Source organism: Chlorocebus sabaeus, chromosome 26 (assembly GCF_047675955.1).
Source record: "Chlorocebus sabaeus isolate Y175 chromosome 26, mChlSab1.0.hap1, whole genome shotgun sequence".
In the NCBI taxonomy this organism is placed as follows: domain Eukaryota; kingdom Metazoa; phylum Chordata; class Mammalia; order Primates; family Cercopithecidae; genus Chlorocebus; species Chlorocebus sabaeus.
Window position 1 is genome coordinate 43,107,606 of NC_132929.1, and position 21,359 is coordinate 43,128,964.

Genomic DNA, 21,359 nt, shown 5'->3' on the forward strand with positions numbered 1-21,359 from the left:
CCTATTCCTAGACAAGAGCCTTTGGGAAATTCATGGAATGATAAAGGCAGCGTTCTAGAATAAGGCAGTACAAAAGATGGCTTAAAACGAATTTATCTACATTTTAACAAGAATTTGAACTGCCCATGTTAACCAGATAACAGTTTAATACCTAATGGACTATGCATTTTTGAGGAGACTTTTTTGATGTAATTAAAGATAGCTATCTTCATTTACAATTGAAATGCACCAAAGTCAACTGTCTCTCTATTGCCAAAGTGATTGCATGCTATACATAGGGAACATCTATGTGTTGGGTGGACTACCCATTAACACTTCAGATGTACCATGATTTGACCAAAAAAACGGGGGGGTAGGGGAGGGACCTAAGGAAAGGCTTGCCAGGACTGGGGAGAGTTTCGATAGCATTTCTACTTTGCTGATACTCACTGAATTGTTGTCAGGATTTATTCTTTTCTACCAAAATGAACATTTTATTTTTTCCTAACTGGACGCCTCAGTATTCCTTTAAAAACCCTCTGCTCAGTTTTGTTTCATTGGCACTTTTGGCTGTGAAAGAGGAAGGCAAGGACAGGGGCTGGGGAAGCAAAAGAAAGGACAAGTGGCAAATCACTGCCACTTACGTACATTCTTGGGAACCTTCCAATATCCTCCACCAATGTAAGAATTTCTTTGGTGCTTCCTAGTTATTGCTTGGCCTCACTGACACAGTTACTATGGACATTAGGGTGCAAGGAAGAAAAAGAACTACCATTAGTGTATAGTTAAATTCCTGATTTTCTCCAGCCAGAAAATTGATCTAATGGCTGCTAGCTATTAGTAAGGAGTTTCTGCACGTCTGAAATGCCCATATACATTAAAGAGGCATAGAATGGGGAAGGGTCACTAGATTGGGGAGAAAAAAAAGTGAGAAAACTAACATTTTTCAAATTCTTAGCATATAGTTTCTTTTCTTTCCTTTTTTTTTTTTTTTTTTTTGAGACGGCAGAGTCTCACTCTGTCACCCAGGCTGGAATGCAGTGGTGCAATCTCAGGTGACTGCAACCTCCACCTCCCAGGTTCAAGTAATTCTTCTGCCTCAGCCTCCTGAATAGCCAGGATTACAGGCATGTGCTACCACTCCCAGCTGATTTTTGTATTTTTAGTAGAGACGGGGGTTTCACTATGTTGGCCAGGCTGGTCTCGAACTCCTGATCTCAAGTGATCCGCCTGCCTCGGCCTCCCAAAGTGCTGGGGTTACAGGCGTGAGCCACCATGCCCAGCCCAGTTTCTCATTTGATTATCAGAATAATGCATCAAGATGGAAAGATAGCTCTTTTTATCCATCTCTCTTTATGGCTGAGGAAACCAATACTCCGTTTCTAATCCAAGGTTACTAGTAAGGCCCGAGTGTGAACCAAAATCTCTCTACCCCAGAGCAGTATCATGAGTTGGAATGACTGCCTTGCTCCTGGATGACCTGGGGCCTTGGGCAAGCCCCCTTACCTCTCTGGTCCTCTGGTCCTCATCTCTAAAATGAGATCCTGGATTAGATCATTTCAGAGTCATCTTCAACTCTATCATCCTATTACCTGAGAACTGTACCCTTGCTAGTCCACTCTTTGGCTTCTAAGCAGGAGACAGGCACTCACAGACGCACATAGTATTGGTTTACATCTTTATGAGTAGAAACAAACAGGCAAGGTTTTAAGTACTTAATAGTTCTCCTCATAGCTCAAGTTTAAATTATTTGAGTAATTACTCATAAGCAATCAACTTTTTAAAAATGCAAAAATTAAATTCTTACTTTCAAATCAGTTATTGTTCATGTTTGGCGATTGCTTTATTTGTTTTTAATGGGTTTGAGAAATTATATCAGTGCTGATTTTCATTTAAATGGATGGCTATGAGATTTTTTAAAGCATGCCAAAAATCTGTTTGTACATCTCTCCAAGTTACTATATGATTCTTGAATCTGTAATGGTAAAATGTGCTCTTTATAAAAGTCATTATGTCTGTTTTTAGACATTTCAGTGTTTATGAAGACATCCTAAACAACTACCTTTTATCTCAGGTCAAAAAAAAATCAGTGGTGATAAATTAAATGTAGCTATAATTCAATGGAACTAGAAACATTTTAGATTTTGTCATCTGTGTCAATCCATTGCCTGGATCTGATGATACTGATGTTTTCCAAATGGTCATACAAGACCTGTGATTAGTGATACATCCTTTGCCATCACTCATTCACATTTAAATCTGTATTAAACACATATGGAACACAATACTGTGGCAGCATCTTGCCTGGAGTCTAGGGCATGCCCGCAGATGACTATAATACTGAGTCGGGTAGAGTACTTGCCAATAGAAACAAGCAAACCTAGAGGAGATGGAACTCCATCCTGGCTGGAAATGTGCTCAGAATGTTAACATTAGGTTCTATTGCTGTGTCTGCCATCCTCCTTCACATCTCAAAAACCCACCAGGTCTTTACTACTCACTCGATAAAATAAGGAACTTGTGGCAGCAGTGGCATGTCAACTGTGTTAGCGGGGTTTGAATCCTGCTTCTGCTGTTTACTAGCTGTGTGACTTTGAGCAAATCACTTGAGGCTTAATTTTCCCATCTCCAAAATAGGGATAGCTAATTGATTCAATGTCATATGGATCAAACGAGAGATCACGTCAAAGGCTTTGATCTTGTGAACTTACCGTGAAAAGATTGCTGCCTTGGAATCCTCTTCTGGGTGCCCTGAAAAGCTCACCACAGACATCGTAACTCAAGTCACCTATTTAGTTCAATTTTTTTACATGTCTTCACTGGAATAATTTACGGGAAAAAGAAAATAGTGAAATAAACAAGGAAGAAAGACAGTGACTAACCAGATGGAAAACACAAACCTGCCAGGTGTTATCACTGGCCATTGTCAAATGGAACATTGGGTTTCCTAGAACTGTATTCTCAGAAGTATGTTTTTTCAATGGATTTAAGGCCAGGTGCAGTGGCTTACACCTGTAATCTCAGCATTTTGGGAGGCCAAGGCAGGTGGATCACTTGAGCTCAGGAGTTTGCAACCTAGCCTTCCATGTCAGGCAACATGACAAAACTCGGTCTCTACAAAAAATACAAAAATTAGCCGGGCATGGTGGCACACGCCTATAGTTCCAGCTGCTTGAGGGGCTAAGATGGGAGGATCGCTTGAGCCTGGGAGGTCAAGGCTGCAGGGAGCCGTGTTTGCACCGCTGCACTCCAGCCTGGGTGACAGAGTAAGACTCTGTCCCTGCTTCTACAAAAAAAAAAAAAGAAGAAAAAAGAAAAAAAAAAAAAAAAGGATTTAAAACTAGAGTAGAAAAGGCATATTGCGTAGATCTAAGGAACTTGGAATAGAACACCTAATCTGGAGGAAGGGCCCAATAGGGGAAATCATGTAAATCCTCGTCTCAGAGGAGCTCTGTTTTTTGCCTTTTAAAATTGTGGTAAATTATATATAACACAAAATTTACCATTTCAAACATTTTTAAATGTACAGTTTGGTGGCATTAAGTACATTCACATTGTTGTACAACCATTGCCACTATCGATTTCAGAACTTTTTATCATCCCAAGAAGAAACTCTGTACCCATTAAGCAGTAAGTCCAAAAGAGCTCTTGTTTTAAAGGGAAAGTTCTTTCAGAGCTGGAAGGACCCTAGAGACTTCTCATCCAACCCCTCATTTGAATATGAGAAACAGACTCAGAAAGGTTGAGTTTTCTAAATCACCTAGCAAGTCACAAATTCAAACTGAAATGCAGGTGTTCTCCCCAGTCCAGTTCTCTTTCTCCCATACTCAGGAATTATACTCTCTGACAATCTGCAAACTGGTGCATCTGATATTCCTTGAAACAATCACTACAATCTGCAAACTGGTGCATCTGATATTCCTTGAAACAATCACTTAGCATTTCTCCATGTTTTTATGCTGCAGTAAGTAGACAATTTTTCACTAGAATTGGGGTAGTAGATGCTAGTCTATAAAATCCCTTCAACTCCCTTGAGACTCTGGCACTTTTACATTATATTAATTTTGTAACATTTTAATGACTTTATTTTTTATTTTTTTGAGACAGGGTCTTACTGTGTCACACAGGCCGGAGTGCAGTGGCATGATCTTGGTTCACTGCAGCCTTGATCTCCCTGGCTCAAGCGATTCTCCTGCCTCAGCCTTTGAGTAGCTGGGACCACAGGTGTGTACCACCACATACCTGGCTAATATTTTTGTAGATAGGGGGTTTTGCCACATTGCCCAGGCTGGTCTCAAAGTCCTGGGCTCAAGTGATCTGCCCGCCATGGCCTCCCAAAGTACTGGGATTACAGGTGTGAGCCACGGCACCTAACCTGACTTTATTTTTAAGAGGGTTTTCTCTATAATAATAATTATTACCATTTGCTGAGCATCAATGCTGTGTATTATACTAGGAATTTTACATTTGTGATCTTATTTTAAAAGCCTTAGAGCAACCCCAACAAATGGGTAATTTTTATTCTTATTTAACAGGTGAAGAAACAGGCTCAGGGGGTCTAAGTTACTTGCCTACATTAATGGAGTTTATAAGTGACAGAGCTGGATTCAAAGCCAGACCTGTTTCACTTTAAAGCCCCATCACATTCTTGTGTGCCGTGCTGCCCTCTTCTCTAGAGGGAGGAAAGCAATCTTGGATTATTTTATTCTATCCTTAGGTAATGTCTTTCCCATGCCCATCCTCACCTGATAAAATCTCACCCATCCTTCAGAATTCACCTCAACCCCAACCTCTTTCGTAATAATAGTACCAGCTAACATTCATTGTCTTTATTGTATCCAAGGCACTGTTACAAGTAATTCACATACATTATCTCATTTAATCCTTACAGCATCCTTATGAGGTAGACACTATTATTACACTCATTTGACAGATGAGGAAACGGAGGCACAAGGAGAATGTGTATTTGCCTTTCCAGCTGTCCCCACCAGCATGCCTCTGGAGGGCTCGGCAGATCCTTAGGGCCCTTCTCTGCCCCATCTCAGTTATGTGTTAACTGTTATTCGTTCCCCACCTCTCGAAAGCAGAAACATGGTTGTGTTAGTTTTGGTGTATGCTGACCATCTAGCTGTTTCCTCTGCCCCCATTAGACTAGCTAGAATTATTTATTTAATTGAATAAGACAGTCACATGTATTGCTGAGCTGGGTCTAACTAGTCAAAAATAAAACAAAAAGAGTTTTTCACTGAAAAATGAATTTGAGTCTTGCTGAAATTTTCAATTATTTTCTATTTGTGAATCTTTTCCAGAGTTGTTGCCTAGAACCATGATAATCATTATAAAAGTGCATGTTATCTGAAGCAGATTTAATGGTAGAATTTTGGAAGGAGGGTGTCAGGTCAAGTGCCTTTTTTCTACTCAAGCATTTAAACAGTTGCCAGAGTAGGAATCTATATAGTAAAGAATGCTATGGGGCTTTTTTCTTCATTTTTTGTATTGATTTTCCAGACACTTTAGTGTTAAACCATGCCAGAAGTGTTGCAGAGATGAATCACCATTACCCAAAGGCCGCCAGCCTCTTTTCCTTCTGACAGAAGGATAATTCCACGTGGATCAAATAAATACAGATGTGTAGTAATTAGTTCTATTCCCAGTGAGCCTATTCCCAACACACTAAAGATGTGAGCGATTATGGAACCTCACCCCAACAGCTTTTATCAATTTAAACTGCTAAACAACAGGATAGGTCATAACCCAGCCTGCTATTAATAATGTATTTATTATGTGCAACATTATAAATTAGGTGTATGGACTAGAAAAAAGGACACTTTTTAACAATAATAATATGATCTTCCCCCAGAAGCATCATATGTGCCTGGCCACTCACCTGATGTACAGTCCCAAGGCAATCAAAAGAATAAAAAATCTCATCCGAGGAACAGAAGCCTACATCGTCAGCGGGCTCCTCCACAGAGATGATTTAGCTGTGGCCGATATGTTAGACATACCCATCCTGGGCTCTGAGCCTGAACTAGCTCATCTTTATAGTACCAAATCTGGAGGTAAACGTGTCTTTGACAGTGCCAATGTGGCAGTTCCTCCTGGAATAGATGACATTTATAGTCAGCAACAGGTACGTGGGGTGGACAAGTGAAGCTCTGTTCAAATATTTGAAACATCCTCTTGATCTTGGACAACTTCCAAGTCTTCTGGAGCCAGCTCTACCCAATGAAGGATAGGTGGAATAGTTGAGTTGATTTGAGGGAATCTACTTTATTTATTTATTTCTGAGATGGAGTCTTGCTCTGTCATCCAGGCTGGAGTGCAGTGGTGTGATCTGGGCTCACTGCAACCTCCACCTCCCGGGTTCAGTGATTTCCGGCTAATTTTTGTATTTTTAGTAGAGATGGGGTTTCACCATGTTGACCAGGCTGGTCTCGAACTCCTGACCTCTAGTGATCTGCCCACCTCAGCCTCCCAAAGTGCTGGGATTGCCAGCGTGAAGAACTACGCCCGGCCTCAGGGAATCTACTTTAGAACTTTGTGTTTTAAAGTATTTTCCTGTTAGTCTTGCAGAAATTGCTGGAATTTCCAAACCCTTTACTCATTTGGAATAAGCACTGTTAAAATGTATATATCATTTGGACTAATCTGCTATCAATGTTTAATGCTTTAACATGGATTAATTCATCATCATATCAGCCAGTCATTAAATAGGATCCTAAGAAATAGGAGAGTCAGTTTTCGTAAAAGCAGTGGGTTTGGAAAACTCCAGTGAGTGATCCTCCCCACTGGGTCAGATTGCAGAGGGCCTGTGAACAGAGGGCTGCAGACTTCCTTCGCTCTTCAGGAAGCGATCTAAAGGGAGGAGGGGAAAGATCTCAGAAAGGGGAAGTAAGGCAGCTCCAGGAATAAAACTATCTGTTTTGGTTTTGCCTTGGACCAAGTGTGTGGCTATGCATTCTTCCAGCAGATAGTCAGGGCCTAAAACATTAGGAGAAATGTATTAGCCACTAGAAATGTTTTCTCTTTGAGTTAGCCCTGGCAGGTGTTCTTCCATTTAACTGCCATCTGTTTTCATAATAGAGAAAATTAAAAGACAAATGGCTGTTAACATTTCCTAATCTCTGTTTCAGTACACCTCTTGACCATTACTCTGAGCCAATCACAAATTATCCCCCCTACCCACTTCTTGGGAAACCAGAGAACCGTGCACAATGAGTCAGTTTGTGAGGGACGATATTTAGGGATCCCCTCCTACTCTCAGTTGCCTGATCGTGATGCTCTGCACCTCACAGCCACTGAGCTCAAAAATCTAGCCTTTCAACAAATCATACTTTGCAGAGATTAGTTTGAAGATACTATTAGCTTATTAAATTGCCCACAAGTATTTCACTCTTGCTAGAGTATTCTTGGGCAATTTTCATGGGCTCATGAAGGAGGTTTCTCTTAACGGTATCACAACCTAGGAAAGTCGCAGGCAATTTTAGCAGGAGTGGAACAGAGAGGCTCCCCCTGAGCTGTTATATCACTTCCATTGTCATTAACCACCACTGGAATTTGAAGATAACAAGGCAGATTTCTTGACTCTGCTTCCCAGCAGAATATCTATCTGGCTGTTACACTTATTACAAGTGAAATACATTTTTAAATGATACTATTGCACACATGCACTATACATTAAACAACCTTCAAAACTTTAACATGTATGTGCAATATTTATGTTGAGTCTTGCCTTCATCTTCACTGAGGAAATCTCAGGCAATCTTTGCTATGAAATATTTCAGAACTGCATATGTTGATTATAGTTAAAGATGCAGGCACATTTAATGCAGTAAAATCTCCCTCTAGTGCTAGTATTCAGAAGTATGACTAAAAACCTCCTTAGAGACATATCAGATTTGAGAGATGTCATTTGACCTATGGTATGTGCAAATTGTATAACAATAAACCAATATTTCACCTGAGTTCTACTCTGCTTGTTTGGAAAACATACATCTGAGGTCATCAAGAATTAAAATACTCCACTGAGATTTTTCCAGATAGTGACTACCCTACCTAATCTATCTGAGCGTGTCAGCATTTTGAATCTACAGATGGGGATGAATCAATAACACTGACTTTTTACCGATATGCATCATAAACTTAAAGCTGGTGAAAGAAAGCTGCAATTATTTTAACTTAGGTTATTAAGTATTTCTGACTTTCAGTTGGACTTTAGCAGTAATTATTTTTCTGCTCTTTACCAGGATAAAATGAATCACAACTAAAAAAATTTATTACATCCTTTGAACAGATAGACTGAAACAGAAAAATGATAAATATTTAGAAATAGCATAAAGTCATTTTGTTTAAGATTAATTTGTTTAAATCTAGCATGAACACAGTGAGCATTTCCTGTTTTGATCCATAAAGTAACTGTAAAAGTTCTCTTTCTGGAACATGCTCCATGGGAAATATTGACAGCTTTGGTTAAATAATCAAAAATGGCGAAGCTATTTTAAAGCACTGTTCAATTTTCACTTAAAGATAGCACATAATTCTTTCCAGTGGTGCAGTCTTTACAATACTATTGATCCTTTTCATTACTGTAGGGGATCCATCAACAGATGCCCATTTATAGGATTCTCAGAAGCAACAAATAATAGGATTTGGAAGAAATAGATAATAATTCTGTTAGTAGTTGAAACCTCCAAATATATAATATATCTAAATATGTAATTTTAAAAAAATCTATGCCAGAACACCTTTACTAACACTAGCAAAAGAATTTTATCTGATGTTAACAGGCCAAAGACCATTTCTACTTCTGCAAAGTGTGATCATAATACAGCAAAATATGATTAAATGTAAAATCTATATTCTCAACACATTAGAGAAATAAGGAAACAACTTTGAAGGCACATTTTAAAAACCTTCCTAGGCTGTGCTCATCACCATATGGTTTGTAGACCAGAGTTCTGTCATTTAAACACCCAAATTATCAATACAAACTACTTGATAATTAGGGAGCTAAGATAATTTTAATTTTACCCTCACTGAATACCCCATAGTTGTATGAGGTTTCCAGAGAACCCAAGTATGGCCATTTTGCTATCTCTTCCACACTGCCGTGTAGTATAGTATCCCCAGGAAGATTTGCTGGACAGATACAACCCAGAAGAACAGATCAGGCCTTTAATCAAAATAACTTTAATCTGATAGCTCCAAACCTCAACAGAACTGTAAACCATGAGTCCTTTCACACTCTTTAGTTAAAAAAAAAAAAAAATTGTGGGCAAAGAGAACTGATCAAAAAAGAGGATAAGAGTGTCACAGAGTCCTTCCGTACAGAAAACCATAGCCAAGAACGGCATGGGAGGGCTCGCGAGACAAAATGCTTAGTGTTATTTTGTTGCTTTCTGGGAAGCATAGACTGGAAAGTCTGATAGGAAGACAAGACAGAAAAATCGTTTTGTAATCTAATGAGGTATTTTTCTCCCAGGCTCTGCCAGGAGAGTATTACTTATAATTAAGTAATCTTGCTATAGACTTTTATCTGATTCAAACTCACCCCAAATGGCTTATTGACTGTAAGGAAAGTGGCTTCTATTGCTCCTCTTCTGACTTTTCTGACTTCACCCTTCTCCACCTCTCTGTGGGTTGGGATAGGCAGCACAGTGAAGAGGGAATGAGCATAGGTTTTGGAGTCAAAGCAACTTAAATGGAATTCCTACTCTGCTACTCAGTGCTGTGTGATTGTGGGCAAGTTATTTAAATTAGCGGAACCTCAGTTTATTTACATATAAAAGAAAACTAATAATTGAGTCCACCTCATAGATTATTGTATTAAATGAGAAAATTCATGCACAGAACTGAGATGAGCCAAAGGCCTGTGTCCTACTGAGAGTTCAGTTATCTTAGAGATCATCATCATCATTATTCTGATACTTGAGCTTGGAGTACTGTTCTGTCCCTTAAACTCCCATGTGTTTGAGCCCAATTCTTGAGGAAATGTTTCAAATAAAATGTCAAGTAGGTGTGTATTCCAGGAAGGTTGCTTTCACAAATGTTTTATCACCTTTATCTGTCTTCTTCTATAATATACTTGTTTATATCACATATATACTAAACTCGGCCAATTGGCCAGCCAAACAAATGTATTTCTTGTACATTAATGAGGAAAAAATTAAATGTTTTATAGTTTATAGCAGTGAAAAGCTCAACAAATCCCCAAACAGTTAAAGTTTTCAAGACTATAACTCTTTATAGTCTTGAAACAATTAAAACATCATTTGAGGAATCAATAAGTAAATGCATAATTCTCCAAAAAAGAAAGAAAACAATATCAAGATTCAATTATAGGTATTCAGGGATTGTTTCTTTTGCCTTCAAAAGCCAGCAAAATGATAATTTCAGAATTTCTCTTAATAAGACTTGCTTTTAAACATGTCTTTGGTGTCATTGGTTAATGGTTTCTTCACATCATATTTATATCCCTTTAAACTTCTTTAATCTGTCTTAATAACTAGAAGATAACCAAATGAACTGACCATTAGAAGTAAAGACACATGAGAAGTACAGCGGAATCCCAGGAAATGAACTGTATTAAATGTAGCTGTGTCTTCGGCCCCACAGATGATAGAGCAGCTGAGTCAGCTGATAACTGATCACCTGCAAATACAGCGCTGGCTCTTTAAAATGGACTCTGAGTTCCGAGGAAATGGGACTGCATTTTGTGATATTCCTTCCTACCTAAAGTGCTACAAATGGGTGCTCAAGGAGAGTAGCAGATATGGCCTTGAAGACTGGAGAAAGAAATGGGCACAAGTGAGTGTTCAATGGTGACTTAAACCCGGAGTGTCTGCGAACAGTTAGGGGATAAAGCAAAAAGTTCAGCTAAGAGATGAAAGTACTTTCCTCTCTACTTAGCTCTGTCACCTGCCAGCAGTGCCTTTCTTGGGACCTTTTCCCTTATATACACAATGAATGGGGATTGACTGAGTTCTTTTCTTTTTTTTTCTTTTTTTTGAGATGGGGCCTCACTTTGTTGCCCAGGCTGGAGTGCAGTAGTAAAATCAGGGCTCACTGTAACCTCTGCCTCCCTGGCTCAAGCGATCCTTCCACCTCAGCCTTCTGAGTAGAGGGGACTACAGGCATGCGCCACCATGCCTGGCTAATTTTTTCTGTGTGTGTGTGTGTGTGTTTTTTTTATTGAGACAGGGAGGGTCTCCTTATGTTGCTCAGGCTGGTCTCGAACTCCTGAGCTCAAGCAATATGCCTATCTCAGCCTCCCAAAGTGCTGGGATTACAAGTATGAACCACAGTTTGGGTTATTTTCAGTGTTTCTTCTCTGGGCCCTAAAAGTCCTCATTCACATCTTGAAATTGATTATGATAATTAGGAAGTAATTTTTTATCACATTCAGGTAACATTACAAATCTTATAATTTGCCCTAAGTGGTTCTTGATCATGCGCTTCTAACAACTGTTGTTATTAAGCTAGCTATATTTTATTATGAGATAGAAATTCTATTAGTGAATGGTTGTCACCTGGAAGCGAATGTATAATAGCATTCTGTCAGCAGTCATATGTTTTTGAAGACAATTCAAGGAAATTTATGTAACTGCTGATCCCTGTGAGATGCTGAGAAAATAGTACATTCCAGCCAGAAAATCTCCCAGCAAAAGCTGAGCTGTAGGTAAGAAGTCTTAGCATGAATGGACGTGTATAGATTTTTTGCATGCACATTTGTGAAGGGATGAATCGTACAACCTTTTAGTCCATTCCAAATTTGCTTAATTAAAGTAATTTTATATGGTTTAATATATAAATTAAACCTGCCATTCTAAAACTATCCTGCGATGCATCCAGAAATCCCCAGACTTGCCTGACTTCTCTTAATCCCAAATCTCTGTTTTGGCTGACCTGCTGGTTGAAGCATAACCGATTAGGAAAATCTCAACGCAAATTCCCTTAACTGGTTCCTTCCCTACCAGCATACATAGCAGTGGGCTGTGCAAAGTGATTTGCGTCTGCTTTACGCATCCCACTACGGAACTATATGAATCAAGACACAAGTGATAGAGAGGGAGGGGCACACTGGAGGGAACCACATTATTCTTGGAAAGTGGAGTGATGAATAAATCTAGAGAACAGTCAGGAGAGAGAGTTCCCTTTGACAAATGTGACTGGTTTCCCCATGATCTATTCTGGGCTTCGTTCCTCCCTTCCATCAGTAAATGGACTAAATGCAGTACCTGTCATGGCCAGCTTTTTACATATTATTTAAAGGATACTAAAATGAATTACTCTTCTAGATAAATATAAAACAAAGAAAATGTATTTAATTTTGAGGCCCATAGAGATTTCCCTTATATTCCCTTTGAACTAGATTTTATTTCATATTGTATAGTTTTTTTTTTAAAGCAACATTGTTAAGATGAAACCATAAAAATATGGCTTTTTTATTTGAAATATTGAAGTGTTAATGTGCAAAGTATGTCTTGGCTTCAGTATTTCAAACCAATAATTTTTAAAAAATTCTGTTGACATTAGACTATGATAAATTTGAAATGTTTGACTTTAAAAAATATTTTAAATACTGACATTTGGCTGCATTTAGAAGCCTCACTGTGCATTATTTAAATTTCAGTTATTTTAAACCGTAGCATTTTTAATTGGCACCAAATACATTTGGCACTGTTGTTACTGTTATTAAATGGAAAGCTCTTGAATAATTAATAATCTATCTAAAACATTTTTTAAAACTTAACAAGAAAAATATAATTATTTGGAAATCTCTTTACAGTCTGAAATCAGTGCTTAGCCATGATCTGAAGCCAAAAATAAAAATAAAGTGGTTCTGAAAAGGTGCCTCTTTTTTTTTTTTTTTTTTTTGTAGGAGCCTATTGACATTCTTTTGCCTTCAAAGTGAAATCATATTCGGAGTGGAGGTGAGCTGCAGCCTCCATTGAGTGTAGCTATTGAGAATTTAGGATTAGAATTCTCCTTTGTTCCAGAAGACCATTGTAATGGTGCACATTTAGACATCAAAGCATTACTTTACGAGCACAGGCATGTTTTAATGTCCTATTACAGTTTGTAGACCTGTTTCTTTTGATAATGAAGATGTTGTGTCATCAAGCCTAGCCTGGCACATACAAAACATATGCTGGCAGGTTATTAAAAATTTCAGCTTCTTGATGAAAGACTATCCTGCAGGCTAAGAGTCCAGAGAAAGACTCCATTCTGGGAGAATTATTAGAAATGAGAATATGACTGTAAGCACTAAATTATGTTAATACTTACAAATAGCTTCATTTGCATAGCAGTTTATGATACGATACCATGATTTTTCTCATTGGTATGTTGTAGGCAACAGATTAAAAACAGTGCTGTTTATGGAAGTTTGAACTCTTGAGATTCTCTTTCATCTTATGCAGATATTGGTTTTAGATGTAGACAGGATTCAGTGTAGACTCAAGTGTCTAGTATAAAGATCAGCCGGGCTGGGTGCGGTGGCTCACGCCTATAATCCCAGCACTTTGGGAACCAGAGGCAGGTGGATCATGAGGTCAGGAATCCTGGCTAACATGGTGAAACTCCATCTCTACTGAAAAAATACAAAAAAATTAGCCAGGCATGGTGGCAGGTGCCTGTAGTCCCAGCTACTTGGGAGGCTGAGGCAGGAGAATGGCATGAACCTGGGAGGCGCAGCTTGCAGTGAGCCAAGATGGCGCCACTGCACTCCAGCCTGGGCGACAGAGTGAGATTCTGTCTCAAAAAAAAAAAGAAAAAGAAAAGATCATCTGGCTAGGCGTAGTGGCTCATGCCTGTAATCTTAGCACTCTGGGAGGCCAAGACAGATGGATCACCTGAGGTCAGGAGTTCGAGGCCAGCCTGGCCAACATAGTGAAACGTCTCTACTAAAGATAAAAATTAGTCGGTGGTGGTGGTGCACACCTGTAGTCCCAGCTACTCAGGAGGCTGAGGCAGGAGAATTGCTTGAATCTGGGAGACAGAGGTTGCAGTGAGCCGAGATCACACCACTGCACTCCAGCCTAGGCGACAGAGTGAGACACTGTCTCAAAAAAAAAAAAGTCATCTCTTTTTTCACTATGTAATTTGGAACCAGAGTTATCTGACTGGTTATAGTTGAGAATTAAAATAGTCCTGAAGTCAGCAGATGCTGAAAAGTTGTAGTCACCGTTAAAAAAAAAAATCAGTAGAGACATGTAGGTGATTTTTAGGAAAAGCAGAATGTTACATGATGGCCAAAATGGAAACAGAACACAACTCTATCATTTTTTCTCGGTGACTTGGTACCAAGCCTATTCTCTTCATCCTACCAGCTAACAAAACCTACTTCCCCCAACAAGTTCCAGTAAACTCATTCACTTAAGTACTCTGCTCGTTAAGTTTTAATGAATCCACACTCTTGCACACACTCCAAACTCCCCGTTCCCCAGTCGGGGGTATTTATTTTCATTTAGGAGGAATAAAGGCTTAAACAAAGGAAGGCAAACATGTAGGAGAGAAACATTCCTGGGTAAACTCACCTAAGTCTAGGGAGACCCAGGCAGACATTTACTGTGGGTACCAGTCCTTGGGGCTTTTTTTTTGTTTTTTTCTTTATGGGTATTTTCCTTTCCTCAATTCCTGGGTCATTGGCTTAGTGGCAGTGATGCTACTGGTGACACTGCTTTGCAAGAGATCTTTGTAGAACAATTTCTGTGTGTAGAGAACTAAGCCAGTTCACTTTCAAGTTTCTCTGTGCAGCCCTTCGTTGGGCCTCTGTTACCCTGGAGATTCTGGGATGTGGTCTTGGCATTACTATTTTACCACTTAATGAGAAAAAGGAAATTGAACTGGCTCTTGAATGCTTCTAGTAAACATTGCTATTTTAGCCCTTTGCAAGAGCAGTTTTACCTTTATTTGTACTTTGGTTTACTTTGTTTGACATTTGATACTAATTTGGGGATCACCAATGGAGGAAAAAAACTAATTAGACTTTTTTTTTTTTTTTTTTTGAGGCGGAGTCTCACTCTGTCGCCCAGGCTGGAGTGCAGTGGCACGATCTCAGCTCGCTGCAAGCTCTGCCTCCCGGGTTCAAGCAATTCTCCTGCCTCAGCCTCCCGAGTAGCTGGGACTATGGGCACCCGCCACCACGCCTGGCTAATTTTTTTGTATTTTTAGTAGAGATGGGGTTTCACCGTGTTAGCCAGGATGGTCTCGATCTCCTGACCTCGTGATCCGCCCACCTTGGCCTCCCAAAGTGCTGGGATTACAGGCGTGAGCCACCGCGCCCGGCCCTAATTAGACATTTTATATTAATTTAGGGATCACAAAGGTAAGAGAAGAACTATGCCTAGAAAAGGTAGAATAAACTACAATTGTTTTGCCTCCTTTTAGAACTAAGGCAGCAAACAGAAAACACAATTACAAAAGAGAATCATTAACCATTTCATGGCATAGAACTCCCTGCATCTCCACCTCCATTGTGAAGACCTCTGTCCATTCAGAATGGCCCTGGAACTAGGTCATAGGAGCCATTGCAGGATGGCAGAGCTGCTTGTCCCGTGTGGAATTTAGTAGGTATTTATTAGGTGATCCCAAAGAGCCACTGCTTGTAATCACATCATTTTTAGAAAAGTTTAAATATAACAAGATTTAAAAACTATTTAACCAAATAAGTACATAATCATTTCCCCAAACATAGTTGTTTTCATTTTTGTGTATTGATTTCTAAATATGCAGTATTTCTTTCTCATAGCTACAATAATAGTGTATATGCTAGTTAAACATCAGATCTTAAATATTCTCCATGTTTATACATAGTCTTCACAATTAGTAGGTGCATAATATTCTCTCATATTGATGAACTCTAATATATTAAACAAGTCAACTAAGTTGGAAATTTAGGCTGTTTCCAGCTTTCATTTTTTGGCGGGGAGAGGAAGGAGGGAGGAAAGATTTGTTTGTTTTTATATTTGGTTTTTGTATACACCTCTTTTTGCTTCTGTTGAGTTACTTCCCTAGGAGAACGACCCAGGAGTAGAATATTTTATGGCTTTTGTTACATATTGCCATATTCCTAAGAAGATAGTACCAATTTCCAAGGCACCTAGCAGAGAATAATCATACTAGTTTTATCACAACCTTACCATCAGGGATATTATGAACTATTTGCACTTTTATTTTAGATCTAAAAATCCAGCTTCTCATTGCTATTATTTGATTACTAGCAAGGGATATTCTTTTCTCATGTCCTTATTATTTGTGTTTTATATCAAAAGCACAAGATTTTTATATTTTTTTAATCTAGATTTTCTAGGTTAAGAAAAGAATCTAGGTTATTCTTTTTTTCTAGTCATGAAACTACATATAAATGATTATTGTTCCCTTGTTTATATATTTATTTTTATGTGCTAAAATCTTGACTTCTTAGATTATCTTTATGTATTTAGTGGTTGCCAGAACACTGAAATTAAACATTTTGTAGATCTATGAATACACTGTTAAGGTGTTGACATTTCCTTGTATTTCTTTGTCGTCATCATCATCATCATCATCATCATCATCATAAATACTGCAGAATACCTACTGGGTACTAGGTATTGTGCTAAGCACATTACCTGAATTGTCTCATTTAAACTCAGAAAAACCCTGAGGTTTTTACTCATTTACTTCCATACCAATTTAATGTATAAGGAAGGTATTACTATTCTGTTTACAGATGAAGAAACTTACTCTTAAGAAGTGACTTGCCCAAATTTATAGCTAATAAATGATTATGCCTTGCTTTTAACCCACATCTGACTGCTGCTAGCCCAGTGCGTTTGCCACACTGAGCCAAGTACATTTAGGAAAGACCTTCTTATTTGAAAGTCCTGGAGAAGTGTTCTCCCGCAGGTCCTTGCCTTTGTGACTCATACCGTGTGCTGCCCTTGTGGCAAGTTTTCTGCTTTCCAGAGATTTGTGGGAAACACAAATATTCCTGGAACACAGAGGCCACTGCTCTCAAATTTCTTCCCTTTCCTAGATGACAGAAGAGCTGGCAAACTGGGAGGTGTAGGGGGCCATCAATACACACACCTCAGAGCTGGAGAGGAGGAGCCCTGCCTGGGAGTTTCTAGATTCAGCTCTTGCAACCCAACTGCCTCACATACCTGGTTATGTGCATGGGTGATGAGAGAGAATTTTCGACATCACCCTTTGATTGTTCATGGGAATGACAGATTTTCAATGCCTTTCTCAATCAATTTCAATGCCTTTCTCAATTTACAGGCTCACTAAAATGATCACAATAGTATCATTCCCAAAAAGCTTGGAGTAAATTCCCAAAAAGCTTGGAGTAGCCCACCTTCACAATCAGATGTAGCATTAAAAATATTGTAAGCATTTAAAACCCTGGTTTTTAGCTCAGTGCAGTCGGTCACTCCTGTAATATTTTGTAATCCCAACACTTTGGAAGGTCGAGGTAGGAGTTGGCTTGAGGCCAAGAGTTCAAGACCAGCCTGGGCAATATAGTAAGACCCTATCTCTACAAAAAATTTAAAAATTAGCTGTGTGCCTGTAGTTCCAGCTACTTAGGAGCCTGAAGAAAGAGGATCACTCGAGCCCAGGAGTTTGAGGCTGCAATGAGCCATGACTGCACCACCACTCTCCAGCCTGGGTGACAGAACAAGACTCCTATCTCTAAAAGCAGAAACACCCTGTTTTTTAAAAAATAAGCAACCAAATATTTTGTTTTTGTTTTAATTTTTTTAGTCTCCTATGCCAGTTTGACATAGTAAACTGCCTTTTAAGCGGAATGAGTGATGGAACAGGCTAGTCATTCAGGGTAGCTAAGAGGTAGTCTGACTTCCTGGGGTACCATAGCCAGGGACACCTAGGTTAGACTCCCATGCTTCCTGGGGGATAACCATAGGCAAATTACTTCAGCTCTCCAAGTCTCCCTTTCTCTATCTGTAAAGAGAGATTAGTACCTGTCTCATGGGGAAGTGGTGACAAGTAAATGAGAAAATTCTGTGAATTGGCGAGCAGCGTGCTTAGCACATAATAAGACTTTAAGAAATGCTACCTATTATTATTATTATTATTACCATAAAATTGTATTACAACAAAATACAGGTAACATTGAACAAGTACATACAACTTAATCTTTCTTTGGTGATTTAGAAGGTTCTTTAGGTTCTGGTGGGCTTCCAAGGTATTGCTGTCTATGTCCATTAGCCGTCATTATATGGGGTTGTGGCTGTTGAAGATACAGAATGTTGGTTAATCCAGTTTTTCCCAGCCTATGCTTTACCCAGACAGTGCCTTAGAAAGAATAAGTCTTCATAGCAGCCTGCTTTCTTCTTATTTAGAAATATAAAACTGTTCAATTTATTTGAACTTTCTATGAGTTGAATAAAGAGGCTTGACGAAGTAGGGACTATTCTGACCAAAAGATTGCAACCTAGTGGCTTTCTTTTCTGGTTCCATTTGGTGTATTTTCTAATTAGTGTAGCAGCACGTCACCACAATCATTGGAAAGTCTTAATCATTTACATATTTGTCTTTATCTCTGAGAATGACTTAGAATGTTTTCTTCCAGTTCAGTGGGTATTTTCATGAAGCTGCCAGGGTTGAGTTTGAGGTGTCTCTCTGTGCCTGAGGAAGATGACAGGAGAAGGAAAATTGCCTCCCCAAGTGAAATGAAAGCCAGGGTACCCCTTCTGAGGACCTATAATAATCAGCTACACAAGCTGTTGGTTTGTGTGTCCTATTGATTTAATATGCTTCTAATCAGTACATAAAGCTATGGGCCTGCAGTGTTAATTTTTCATATGCTTACAAAGTACCCTTTGATTTTCTGTCACACGTTAATTACAGCGTTTTGCCATTAAATAGGAAGCTTTGTGTAAACTAATTACTAGGTAATCATTGTCTACTGCAAGCGTGCTGTTTGTACCTTTTATTTTATTCTAAAAATGCACAGATCTCACAGTCTGGAAACACTCTACCTTCCAGCCATTAGCTCTCACTAATTCATAGCATTATTGTGGTGAGAGTGTAGGAGTTGTAATTGTTGTGGTATCAGAGCTGTTAATTACCGGAGTAAACAGTTGAAATGGTGCCAAGGTCTATTGTACAAGGCAGAGAAAAGGAGGTTTAAATGTTACTCCCACCATCTGGGGACTGGAGGAGAGGCAAATGCTTGAAAACAGCAGTGAGGCGCTATCGCCGCTTCAGCTCCAGGGTTGGCGGCCATATGGATCCCGAATACTTTGAATCAATTGAATTTAACTGCCAGTTTTTCGCAATAACAGCGTGGAAGGAAGGAATAAAGCAAAAGATGAGAGGAATGAGAATTGGTTAGTGTTCTCACATCCAGGAAGTCCCCGTTGGAGGTCTTTTGAAAAGGTCTGCTTTGCTGAAAACCACAGAACAGGCATGGGCATTTGGAACGGTTTCAGAATGAGTTTTACTCTCCTCTGACGGTGACTGTGCCATTTGCTTCTGGTCGTCTGTCCTTGGTGCCCCTCGGTGAGACAGGGATGCCCTTGAGAAGGCTCAGACTTTCCTGTCACTGTGCCAGATCCAACAAAAATTCTGACTTTGGAATTCACTGATTTACCATCCTGGTATTTTAACGAGCATGGTCTGTGGAAAGAAAACAATCAATATATAATGCTACTACATCTGCCTCAAGTGTATGCATCTGTATGTGTGGAAATATCAAAGAAGGCGCAGCTCTTCACTCTGATAAAGAAAGGTCGCTGCTTGCCCATTCCTTTTGCATAAAATTAAAATATAAATTCTCCCAATAGTGTCTCATTTCATTCCACAGACTCACTCCTCTCCCCCACTACTTGAATGAAAAATCAAGTCCAAAGGGCACATGTGTTTCCTTTTGTTTTTAATTTTCAATTAAAGAGCTTTCATCAGCATATGCAATTTTCTCAACCAGCGATATTTCTCTAACTGGAAAGAAAGACCCCATTACCAGTAATGATAATTATGGCTACTTCCACTTATGGCTGATTTTAAAACCACATGGTTTCTGCTTTAAAATATTGCATGATCTTTAGAACAGGCATGTGTATTTACTTGATGTCACTCTTATATTTTAATATAATTTCCTTAAAACCATTTTCCAATGTTAAAAATATTTTTAAAACACCAGTCACTTGCTGCTGTAACTACTTTTTAATATCATTTCCCAACCATGAACATATTCTTCTTTTTGTAAACCACCCTGGATTATTTATCTTTAATTGTTCCTTTAGCAGATGTCGAAGTAATTCCGGGAGTGGTGTAAACAACTCCCTGAAAGAAAAGGATCGCAGGCCCTCACGTACACCATGAACCAAGGATGGGGCTTGTTGGGGTTTTGATGATGGCAATTTTGTCCCGGGGAAAAATTTTCCTGCCTTTGTGTATGTGCAAAGTTCAATTACGAATTTCAAGAAGCATTTAATCTTTATCTATTGAAACCCCCAGCATGCAGCGCGCATGGGGTGAGCCTAGAAAGAAAACCACAGCCCCCTGCGGTGAGGGGAAAAAAGAAACAGCAGTTTAAGTGCTGGAAAGTTGAAAGGGAATGAACCTCTCTAGTGTGTGTGGTCGGGGGCAAAGCAGTTGCGCTGAGCTTTGGAATGGAGGCACAACATATGTGCCTCAGTTGGACAAAACGCTCCTCGAGTCAAATCAACTGCTAGGCCTGCATGTTGGTGCAAGGTGGAGGCCTAGATAATGAGGGACAGACTCCTCGAGAAGCAGCGAGTGGATAATGCTACATAAGTATGGAATTATATACCGCATTTTCACCATTCTGTTTAATGAGAGCCGCCACCGCAGCGAATCACTTGCCACACAGCCGAAATGGGCCATTAGCTATCAAGGGAAAATTGTCTTTGCCGCTTTCAGCAGATGGAGCAAATATTTTACAAAGCAATTTTACATACCAAAAACATTTGTGTGCCTTGGTAATGTTGGCTGTTTTACATTATGTTACCTTCTACAGCAGCATAATTTTCCATCTCATCGAAGGCAAAGTTGGCATTTTTGATTTTTAAATTCTCAATTAACAATTAAACATGGAGTATTAAAGCAGTCCTTAAACTTTAAGTAGGTGTGGGAAGTAGTTTATGACTTGCCAAAGACATTTTCATTTTTTCTTCATCCTCTCAGCATATTTTTGCACTCTAAAGAGGGACTTTCTAATAATCTGGATGGAAAGGAATGAGTGGAAACTCCACTGCTGATTGCAGAATGAGAGTTACCAATGCACACAGTGGTCAGAGCATTTGCTGGCTGAAAACACCCATCATGGATTGTGGATACACAGTTTGGTTCACCCATTTGCATCAGTTTAAAATGTTTTAAGTTTCAAGTAACAGAAAACCCAACCC

The 21,359-nt window shown here is 39.2% G+C and overlaps 1 protein-coding gene across 1 annotated transcript in view; it reads left to right on the forward strand.

Annotated features, from left to right (window-relative positions):
• The window catches only part of IQCH (IQ motif containing H), a 259,181-nt gene that overhangs the window by 145,909 nt on the left and 91,913 nt on the right, over positions 1 to 21,359 (forward strand). Inside the window, exon 13 of the mRNA XM_073012272.1 lies at positions 10,597 to 10,788. Within this exon, the coding sequence (XP_072868373.1) occupies positions 10,597 to 10,788 (192 nt within the window). The remainder of the gene's footprint in view (positions 1 to 10,596; positions 10,789 to 21,359) is intronic.